This window comes from Papio anubis, chromosome 19 (genome assembly GCF_008728515.1).
Source record: "Papio anubis isolate 15944 chromosome 19, Panubis1.0, whole genome shotgun sequence".
Taxonomy (NCBI): domain Eukaryota; kingdom Metazoa; phylum Chordata; class Mammalia; order Primates; family Cercopithecidae; genus Papio; species Papio anubis.
Genome location: NC_044994.1, coordinates 48,072,714 through 48,084,108, shown reverse-complemented (window position 1 = coordinate 48,084,108; position 11,395 = coordinate 48,072,714). Strand labels below are relative to the sequence as shown.

General features: G+C 38.3%; 1 protein-coding gene across 19 annotated transcripts in view; it reads left to right on the top strand.

The window, feature by feature from the left end:
• The first annotated feature begins 206 nt into the window (after positions 1-206).
• TCF4 (transcription factor 4) overlaps positions 207-11,395 on the top strand; it is a 366,024-nt gene continuing 354,835 nt past the window's right edge. For 3 of the 19 annotated variants that reach the window (XM_021930153.2, XM_021930154.2, XM_021930151.2), the window contains exons 1-2: positions 3,941-4,234; positions 4,690-4,762. In XM_021930153.2, the coding sequence (XP_021785845.1) occupies positions 4,690-4,762 (73 nt within the window). In that variant the 5' untranslated portion in view covers positions 3,941-4,234. Of the gene's footprint in view, positions 754-1,371; positions 2,031-2,942; positions 3,035-3,926; positions 4,235-4,280; positions 4,322-4,689; positions 4,763-11,395 lie in introns of those variants that run through there. The other 16 variants (XM_021930145.2, XM_021930142.2, XM_021930140.2 and 13 more) reach the window with 13 other exon arrangements.

The following is an 11,395-nucleotide window of genomic DNA, read 5'->3' as shown; positions in this document are numbered from 1 at the left end:
CAGGGAAATGGGGCCTGCGAACGACCTCGGCCTCGGGAACTCCCGCAGTGCCGCCCCACGCGCGACGCCCACCCGAGGACAGCCACCCGCCTCCGCTCCTGGAGGAGGCGTGGTCGACGCGCACCGCCATCTTGGACGCCTTTCTAGGAGCTCTGTTTACCACTCTATGGTCGCCCGCTCCCGCCCCGCCCCTTCCCAGTCATTGTCTGGAGGAGCAGCAGCGGCCGCAGCTCCTTCTCTTTATAAGCCCGCAGTTCCCGGATGTGAATGGATTACAATGTATCTTTCAGGGAAACCTATTATTATCAATGTGACTCCACGGGGGAGTCCATGGTGATGATGATGAGGAGGAGGATGATGATGATGAGACACCTCTAAACTTGGAACAAGTTTAATACTTGAGAGAAGAAGAAAAAAAATCACCAACAAGATTTGTTTGAGGAAAAATTATAACTATCCTGTGTTGATTTTTGTTTTTTATAAACAATAAGAAAAAGTTGTTGGATTTTTTTTTTAATGATTTCTTTTTTGGGGGAGGGAATTTTGTTGCAGTTTTATGGTGGAAAATGCAAAAACCAGAGCCAGGTGCATAATCTTGTAATCTGTGGATATCCCTGGAGCAGGACTGAGTACCAGTTAAAATACTTTTTGGGGATACACATGTGAGATACTAAGTACTTGCAGAAGATTTTTGTCTATCTTTTTAAAGTCTCTTTCCTTGGAATATTGTGAGAATATTTGTGGCCATTTAAGGTAACGTTTCAATTTGCCGTCAGAGTAAACTGTTTGTAATTGAATTTAATTTTTAAAATGTCGATCCCGATGTTTTATTAAAACAAAAGGGACAACCTATTAAATAATTGCCAATGGGAAAAAGTGTGTGCATGCATTTTGTGTATGTACTTGCACATCTAGCAATACCAGGGTTTGTAGAATGTGGTTTTTTTTTTTTTTCCAAACACACGTTAAAATAGCGTATGTTGCATATACCGGATAAAGCACGCTTGTTATTACAAAACGATAGAATTATGAAGCTTAAATTTTATCCTAAAAAGTGATGTGAAAAAGTATGTTTTAAGAGCATACAGGGCCTATAATGGTAAATGTTGAATTAAAAACTTAACAGTGTTGGCGAACAGGGACTTAGCGTGCCTAGGAACTCAAGTGCAAAAACAAAACAACATCCACCCCCAAAAATTGTCCTTTTTTTTTTTTTTCCCCGAAGTTTGCAGTTATACTATTCTGTGACTTAAAAGGGAGGGGAAAGAAAGTGTGCAATTCAGATTTCGCCCCCAACGCAAAACTACCGAAACGAAAATCTCCCCAGGAAAATGTGGCTTGATTTATAGACGAAAAAGAAAAATATTGTTCCTCTTGGCAAAGTCTTTTTGCATCACGTGTATTTGCAGCCTAGTATAAACTTGCTTTGCCGTGTGTGGATGTGTGAGTGAGAGGGAACGAGAGTAAGAGAAAGAAAGAAGTGAAGGGATGTAAACTCGAATAAATTTCAAAGTGCCTCCGAGGGATGCAACGGGCAAAAACTGAACTGTTCAGGCTTCAGATTGTAACTGACGATCTGAGGAAAAATGAGGTGCTCGATGAATTTTCGTTTGTATTTTTTGGCGAGGCGGGGGAGTTGTTGAGTTTTTTTTTTTTTTTTTTCCCTTGGGGTGGGTGCGAGGGGGATGCATCCTAGCCTGCCCGACCCGGAGCAAGTCGCGTCTCCCCGCCGGAGCCCCCCCACCCATTTCTTTGCTGAACTTGCAATTCCGTGCGCCTCGGCGTGTTTCCCCCTCCCCCCTTCCCTCCGTCCCCTCCCCTCCCCGGAGAAGAGAGTTGGTGTTAAGAGTCAGGGATCTTGGCTGTGTGTCTGCGGATCTGTAGTGGCGGCGGCGGCAGCGGCGGCGGCGGGGAGGCAGCAGGCGCGGGAGCGGGCGCAGGAGCAGGCGGCGGCGGTGGCGGCGGCGGTTAGACATGAACGCCGCCTCGGCGCCGGCGGTGCACGGAGAGCCCCTTCTCGCGCGCGGGCGGTAGGTACCGGCGCCGGCGGGGCTCGGCGGGGCGGAGGCGCCCGGCGGCGCGGGGCTCGGGCTCGGCGGCCCCGCACGCGGCTCCGCGCCTCCCGCGCCGCGGGCTCCCGGCGCCCGGCGCTCCCAGAAGAGACACCCCTTCCCCTCCCGCCGCTTCCCTCCCCCTCGCCGCCAGCCCCCCCGCCCCTCCCCGCGATGCCCCCTCGGAGGGACCGAGGACTTTGCCAGGGGCCTGACTTTAATTTTTATAACCCCTTTCTTTCACAAATTAGGGTGCTGGACAATTACAGGACCCGACCCTCCACTCCACTCCCCCCACCCTGTCACCCCACCCCTCCCCCTTTGGACGTGTTTTCACTCCAGAGACGCTCATCTTTAATTTCTTGATAGCTACTTTGAAAAGCGGAGGGGAGTGGTGTGTGCGAGTGTGTGTGCGTGTGCGTGTGCGAGTGTGAGTGTGCGAGGGGGGTGGGGTGCAGGGTGGGGGGAAAGTTGAGACCGGATCGTTCTCAGTAGTTTCTCTTTTCTCTGTGATCCATTCATTTCTCGCTCTACCTCCTGTTGCATAAAATGATGCGCTGAAGAGCGGCTTTTTTTTTTTTTTTTTTTTTTTTTTTTTTTCCCGGTTTTTTTTTTTTTTGTGTTTTTTTTTTTTTTTTTTTTTTTTTTGGAAATAAAATTTCTTTTTTTTTTTTTTTTTTTTTTTTTTTTGCTATTGCTGCCTATTCCATCTTAAAAAAACAAAACCAAACCCAACCCAACAACAAGTCTCCCATCCCTTCCTCCTTTCCACCTTAATCCCACCCGCCCCCACGTCCCTACCCCCAACCCCCCAGTCTCCAAAAATCCGATTGTGTTTTCTCCAAGGATTGGGACTGGATTTTCTGATTGCGGTTATTTCCATGTTTCTAGGTTTGTGTGATTTTGCTAAAATGCATCACCAACAGCGAATGGCTGCCTTAGGGACGGACAAAGAGCTGAGTGATTTACTGGATTTCAGTGCGGTAAGAAAGAACGGTGGAAACTAACAACAGCTGTGAAAAAAACAAAACAAAAACCCAAACACTTCAGCTAGAAACCAGTAGGAATCCAAAGGACAGTAATAATTTTTAATTGGCTGAATCCTTGGTAAATATGAAGGTCTTTTTGACAAGTTTTTAACTATAATTTTGGGGTGTGATGGAAGATTCAGGCTTTTTGTTTTTTTGAGTTTTGTTACTGGCCTTCAATTCCCGACCCACTGATTACCCCAAATAATGGAATCTCACCGCAGTGGAAAGCAAAAATAGACACCCCTAAAACTGTAAACCACCCCTAAAAGTTGGCCATGTCTGAACATTGAGACTACTTATACTTTGCACACTATTCTTCCTTTTATTTATTGTTTTTGGAAATGGCAAATAGAAAATAGGAGACCCAGTTGTCTCTTTAAAGTTTTAAGCTGATGATGCTTTGGATTAGTAGGACCTGTTAGTTACATCTTACCTCCTAGTTACATCTTTTCCTAGAATTCTTAAAACTAGTGTGGATATGCTGAGCATACATTCTTTAGAACCTTTTGGACTGTTTTGGTAAATTTCGTAGTCGTGGCATCAGCACAAAGCGGAACTTAACACACTTGTGGAGTTTTACGGCTGTACTTGGTCCTTCTCCATCCCTCTGCTTCCCTTTCCTAAACCAAGTCCCAGACATGTCAGGAGAATGAATTCATTTTTAATGCCAGATGAGTTTGGTGTAAGATGCATTTGTAAAGCAAAATAAAAAGAATCCACAAAACACACAAATAAAATCCAAACCGCCTTCCAAGTGGGGCTCTTTCCTGCTGCTGCTGCTGCTGCTGCTGCTGCTGCTGCTCCTCCTCCTCCTCCTCCTCCTTCTCGTCCTCCTCCTCCTCTTCTAGACCTTCTTTTGGAGAAATGGCTTTCGGAAGTTTTGCCAGGAAACGTAGCCCTAGGCAGGCAGCTTTGCAGCCCCCTTTCTGCTTGTTGCACTTTCTCCATTCGTTCCTTTGCTTTTTGCAGGCTCTGACTCAGGGAAGGTGTGCATTATCCACTAGATACGTCGAAGAAGAGGGAAACCAATTAGGGTCGAAATAAATGCTGGAGAGAGAGGGAGTGAAAGAGAGAGTGAGAGTGAGAGAGAGAGAGAGAGAGTCTTGCTTCCAATTGCTCTCCTGTTAGAGACGAAATGAGAATTTAGTGCAGGTGGCACTTTTATTTTTATTTGGGTTCACGTATGACAGGCAAATCCTATACGAGATGGAAATGGACATTGCCACGTTTATGGCCAAGGTTTCCAGTATAAAACAAACAACTTTTTTCTTCTCCTTGATGAAACTAGTGTTTTTCTAGAGAGGCTGCTGGCCTCCAACCTGAATCTTGATAGCATTATGGGGACTCTGTTTGTTCCAAATGTAGTAGTTCTGCTTGGCCATCTAATGAACCTGAGGAAAAAGAAAGAACAGAGTGATAATGGGGGCTGGGGGTGGGATTTGAAATGTTGTTTCTCTTTTAGTTTTAAGTTGGATGGTGATGTATTTTACTAAATAAACCCTTAGCATAAACTCTAAGCTGTTTGGTAACAGTATGAAAGATCTTTGAGGAGCTCTGAAGGCACAAATGTCTTATTTTCAACTGTAATATTTCTTTGTTTCTTTTAGATGTTTTCACCTCCTGTAAGCAGTGGGAAAAATGGACCAACTTCTTTGGCAAGTGGACATTTTACTGGCTCAAGTATGTAAATTCTTTTCTTAGTGTGAAGTTAAATGTTTTTGGCTGTTTATTTACTCAATTATATGTTTTTGGCTCTGTTGAAGTGTTCTGAAAAAGTCATTGAATTTTAGCCTATAATCATATGGTTATTGCATTACCCATCAGTGGTATATCTTACACAAAATGTTATCTTGTGCAATTAAAATTCGGTCTTTTTTTTTTAAGTCAAGAAAACTCTTTCAAAATTCCATCACTTAATTTAAAAGCAATTTTCTAATACAGTTGTAATCAAACACATAAAGATAAGACCAGTGTTAACATGGGGAATAAATTAATGTTTCCTATTTGAAAATAAGGGGAAAAAATCTCTAACATTCATAAAATGGGAAAATCCCTTGTAAATAATATCATTTATTAGGTACTGTATACAGTTAACCCTTTTAAAGAAATGAACACTTAATTCTGCAAATGAATGCTATGTAGTAAACCATAGCTGTAAATAGCCTCTTGCTAATCTTAGAGGCTAAATATGAATTCATTTATATTTAAGATGCCCTTATTGATGCTTTAGCTGTTTCTTTTCCCCAATGATTTACTTGTGCAATGAATTTTTACTGTATTTAAAGTTGCAAATCTGGAAGGACTTTTACGTTTTATAAATGAAAGATCTTTGGGTGATGCTCAAAAAAGACGCTAGCACTATTCACAAAGGAATCTGTGTGCACAGTGATTATCTGGCATCTAAGGAGGGGTTTATTACAGGGCTATTTGAATATCTCTTATTAAAAGTGCAGAGTGAAAATATACATTTAAAGTGTATTTTTTTAATCCAATGAATTTCAAATAAGAAAAAGTTATACATCGTTGCCTGCTGTCCTTTAAGTCCGAGGCTTAAATCCATTTATGCTTGTTAAACAGCTGTAGTATTTTAGGAGTTTTGGCAATGGTATGTAACAGTACATTAGGCCGAGTACTGTTCTTAAGTCAGACTGGTAAATGTTGACGTTCTTTTAGCTGTGAGATGCCAGTGGAATTGTCTGTCAACTATGAATATAATTTAACATCTCTTAATATTCGTTTGGTGCTATAGCAACGAAAGAAGTTTGGTCACTTATGTGATTTGTGTAATTGTTATATTTTTATAAAACTAATGGCTTTTAAAAGTTGTTCATTTCCAAATAAGTTCCTTCCCCTTCTGTTGCCCACCTAAGTTTAGGGAATTTGTGTCTCTGTAACTTGTTTTAAAAAATGTGAGATGCCTGTTGTATTTTTATTTTAGTTTTTTGATTAAAAGGACCATTGACAGACAATATGTTTGTGTTTTACTATCCTGGACCTTGTTATGTTTTCCACTTAGGGACTTGGGACAGTTTTTATATTAGTGTTATATCTTTAAATTTCTGTGTGGTATCCTCTATGCAACTTTTAAGATGGAAAATATGAATATGCATGTTTGACGTAAAGGTAAGGACAAGTATCTTTTGTGGACAAATTAATTTTTCATGTTAGACAAGATCAAAACTGTAACTATCTTTGACAGTATTTTTTTATGTCTTAACTTAAAAACGTGTATTCAGTTTAAATCTAAAAGTAGCTTATGTCAGGCACAGAGATAGGCTACGTTTAAAGTCAGTGCTAAAAAACTAGTTTGCAGTGTTGTGAAAACATGCATTTATAATAAGTATGTTACTTTAGATATCATTTAATAAAGTAAGGTGTTTAGAAATATGAGATTGTGTTACATTTAAAAAGACAACTGTATGTCTGATCCATTTTCTATGTTCACATTTAAATAAAGTTCTTGTTGTGATGTTTAAATGTTTAGAGAGAGTACAGGCTCCATAAGTTGAATATGTATTAATGCATTTTGGTAAGTGATCATGTATCAACACTTATACAGTTCTTAAGACAGTCTCTCTCTCACACACACACACACACACACACACACACATACAGGTTCATGCATGCAAACCTGGAGAGAGACTTCACTCTTAGTAAGTTATGTTACACTACTTCTAATGCATACACAGTGATTATTTTGAAGGTGTGGAACTTGAAGTTACATTGTACCAGAAGTGGTGTTTTCAGTACCAAATGTTTACTTGTAAGGGTAAAAAATGTAGTGGTCTTTTATTCTGGCTGTCTGATTGAGAATGCAGGGTATTAATTTCATGTAGTATGATGGTGATTATAATATATAAGGTACAGATTGGAGTGTGCAGTTTTCTTCTATCAAGATATATTTGAACACAGGGCTATTAGTTAAGAAAACAGGTTGTATTCCCACTTAAAAGAGTTAAATCTTTTTTAAAAGCGTAACACATTTTAAAAATCATGAAAACTGCATTTTGCCCTTTAATTGGTAGGATCAACTAGGAAACTTTGGAGAGAGAAATCATTTTCTGAATTTACTTCAAGTTAATATCCATTGTCTTGAGTGGACTCAGATGTCCCTTTCATGGGTTGCTTTGAAACTTGGATTTAGGAAAAAAAAAAAGATCTCAAGTATAAGTAAACTGTTCCTATTTGAAAAATCAGCTATAGTTTTTCAAAGTGAGGCATGGCAATGATTCATGCTTCGAGTTCCCAATAGCTTTTGATTCCATTAATACAGGATGCTCCATAGTGATTTGCAATGTGAGAATAAAAATAAAGTGTGGCCATATTCCCTTTAATCTTTCATTTCACAAACATGGTTTTTCCTACCACCTTAAGAAATGGTGAGGCTGCTAGGGAGAATGGAATGTAACCTGAGCTACAGCCTGACATTCCCAGGGAGCATTTTTCACATGAAAGGCTTTTGTCAACCCAGGAAAGGACTAGCAGTTTTTGTTTGATGTTTGCAGGTGTTCAGCAGAAAGCACTAAAACAATTCGGCCATGATGGTTCAGAGCTTCGATGACCTTAACAGGGAAAATTGGTGGGCTCTGGAATTATTTTTAAGAAATAGTTGTAACCTATATGGTAACTTAAACAAAGGGATTTAATATCCGTTATATCACTGATCTTGAAACAAACTAAAAGCATCCACATGCCTGGATGATTGGAAAGTTACTCTTCTTGAAAAGTAGGATGCCTAAGTTACCAAAAAAAGAAAATCATATAAACAGTCTATAAGTTATTGATGAGTATGGGCTTAATTTTCTGATATAGCAGAAGGGCAGTTTATTTGGTTACCTTTGACTCCTGTGAGGAAAAGATAAACATACTAGCTTTGGCATCTTTTGAAAAAGTCATTTGAAAGTTGGGCCACTAAAATGATGTATTCTAAAGAACTTGTTAGATCAGGCCTGGTCACATCTGTTACATGTATTTACTGCAGGTCTATGACAGATACTACATCTTTCTCCCTTGGTTTAAAAGTTGAGCTTTTTCCCCTGTAATTGTTTAGTTTTACTGAAGTGTTCAGGTATTGTGAAAAGATTGTCAAATGAACGAGTGTTTGAACCAGAGCAGCATTATAAAACACACCACATCTCTGTAGTGGGTCATTTTTGGAAGAGGAAAGTATTGCCTGAAATTTACGTAAGTTAGCTAACCTATATCCACATGACACAAAAATGATATGCCAATTTAGTGAATTCATTGAGGCGGAAAAAAATCAATCCGGTGGGTAGTTTTGTATGATACAGAAAATTCACATGGTCACATCCTGAATTAATTTTGAGTTCATAGTGATGGCATGAAAAAAAAAATTGGTTTCCCCTTAAAGGTATTTGTTGAGAGCTGCTTAATATTGTGTGTGTGTATATAAGTGAGTGAAAACACCCTTAAGATCATAAATGGTATAATTCATAAGGGAGCTGTGGCTTTTTGTAAAGGGCAGAGTAATTTAACAGGTTAAAAGAAGTACAGTGGCATTAAACCCATTATGTTAGAATCATAGAATTTTGGGCATAGAAACCCGTTAGAAATGTTGCCCAGTGCCTTCATCATTACAGGCAAAGAAAACTTGAGGCCCAAGATAAGGAGTTCCAAACTGTGCTTTTTTATTTGTGATTTTAAAAAACAAGTTTTTATTTGCTGATTCTCTATGGCCCTGCAAATCCTTTATTGGAAATAATCGTGGTCTCACTGCTGTCTTTCTGTCATTTGTACTACATAGTGGGGCATGAGGATTAGTGTGCTGATATTTGTGCATATATGCTTCTGTATGTGCATGTGCTTTCTGAAAACTTTTTTAGGTTTGGAGCTGAATTTTGGCTTATTGATCATTCTCTTTTGCCTGGTCTTCCCTGTGACTGTTTTGCATGATGTTGCGTAAAATAATAGTGTGGGTGAGCATGTCATAGTGCTTCTCAGTGTGTTGGAGAGGTGTGCTGTGTACCTTATACCTGTTGTATTTTTTAAATCCTCACAAGAACCTAGTGAGATCCAGGATTACTACTATTCTGTATTCATAGCTGAGGAAACTGAGAGAGATGTTAAACAACTTGATCTTAAGGTAGCCAATAATGAAATTAGGTTTTAACCTCAGGTTTGTCTAGCTCAAAGTCCTGAATTCTACACACAGACACACACACACACACACACACACACACACACACACACACACACACGTCAGATAGCTCATTTTTTCAAGATTATATAGGCAAACAATGTGATATTGAGGTTTGGCACGAAATATTATCCATGATCTGTAGGGTAGATAGCATTTTAAAAAACATACCTAATGTAATGATGTAAACCATACCCATTATTTTTCTTGCCTTTGTATCCAAATAAGCTACCCTTCTAATTTATGACAGATTTCAATGTGACTAAATATGTCTTTCTCCTATCTTTATTAGTTTTACCAAGAAAATACAGTAGATATTTAAAAAGTTATGCTTTCATTCTATTGTAAGTTGATAGTCTACGTGGATGCCAGTGAAAACATGTTTTTATGTAGCTAATCAATTCAGAATTTGAGGTAACCAAGCCTGATGTATTAATATGTAAAAAATAAGGATCTCTTCTCTTTAAATATAAAAAAATTTTGCAGTTTGTTGTTAGATCTTTGAAACCTAATATTCAAGAACAATAACCTAAATTCTATCTGCATCACTAAAATAAGCAGTTTTGAAGATTTGATATGTCTGTTACCAGACATGTGCTTAAAATGTTACATTTTCTAAATTCAGAAGGCAGAAGCAGTACTCTATTTGACACTGACTTAAGTAAATAAAATGCATTAAACAAGCGTGGGGATCCAAGAACTGTTGAAACTGAAATGCTTAACATTTTTGACAGCATCAGCAAATTATCCTTACCCTACTATTGTAATGAGGAAATCACTTAAATAACAGATGAACAGCCAAGTCACATAAACATATATAATAGAACTATGTAATGAAAGTTTATGCTGTTAATTGCTCGAATCTGTCTTAAATGCTTAGAATCATGGAGCAGTAAAGACTGTCATATAAACAGTTTTGTTTTGAGCTTAAAATTATTCCTTTTTGCTTTCATCTGCTATGATAAACAAAGTAATTTTGTAAGCTTTAAAGATCAAACATTTACTCCTAATGGTAAACTACATTTTATATTGGAAGTTTGCAACCTCGTCCAAGTCATAGAGTTGAGTCCTGGTGGCCCCAGGCCTATGATTTTCAACGTTTAGTATTATGATGCTATTTAGATCTGTTCCCATAAGCCAAGATAACAGATCTTAAGTTGCCTAATAAGGAACATGGTGTGTTTTGAAATGTTCTTCAGTTTACAAGTCAGAAACCAAAATGTTCTTGGCCAAATCTTTAGAATCTATATGTATGTTGAATAAGTCAGATTTTTTACAGACATAGCATGAAAATGAAGCTAAGTAGGAACAGAAAAATCTGCCCTTTCTTTATTATTATTATTATTTTTTGTATTTTATGAGCTATTTTTTATGGCCAGGTGTTCTTCCAAGTTAATTAGATAGGGCTAAGTATTAGAAAATGTAAAATAGGTTATAGGTTTTTTAAAAGGTTATTTTTGTTACTGGTGTGTTATTACTCTGGATAAAATTTTCACAACTGACCACCAGGTTTATTAGCTTATATGTGAGCTATCCATTTTGTACATTCGTGAGCCAGTTGACTAGGAATAAGGTATGTGCCTGGGTTTTATGTGGATACTTTTGACCCATATGTCTCCTAATACTTAGGAGAGAGATGTAAGAGAAATAATAATATAATCTTTGGAGAAGATTAACAGTTTTTTATAAGTTATATATAGTTAAATATATATATTTATATTAGACTTTCAGGAATAGTGAAAATGTTGAAAAGGTTGTCATGTTTACTTTCATTTCAAAGATAAATAAGGGCCCAGTTAATCAGCATATCAAATACCCAGGTGTGTTTAAAATCAGTTTACGTGGATGAATTTCAGGGCTGTAAGAAAGTATTTTATTTAAAGGTGCAGCCACACGATTGATTGTTCAAATGGATGCTTTTGTACTTTTGTGTGACAATTAACATTTAATGAATGACTTTCTAGACTGGCATTGGTGGTAATTACTATATGTAGTTTATTAACTGCAATCCATTGTTGGATGTGCCTTTATTGATTTGTTTTGCAAACACCCCTTCACACGTGCGGCAGTATTTGTGCAGCCGTATTTGTACGTTACTTTTTGAAGAACCTGTTCACTTGCTGATGCTGACATTGCCTCTAAAAATGTTAGTTTAT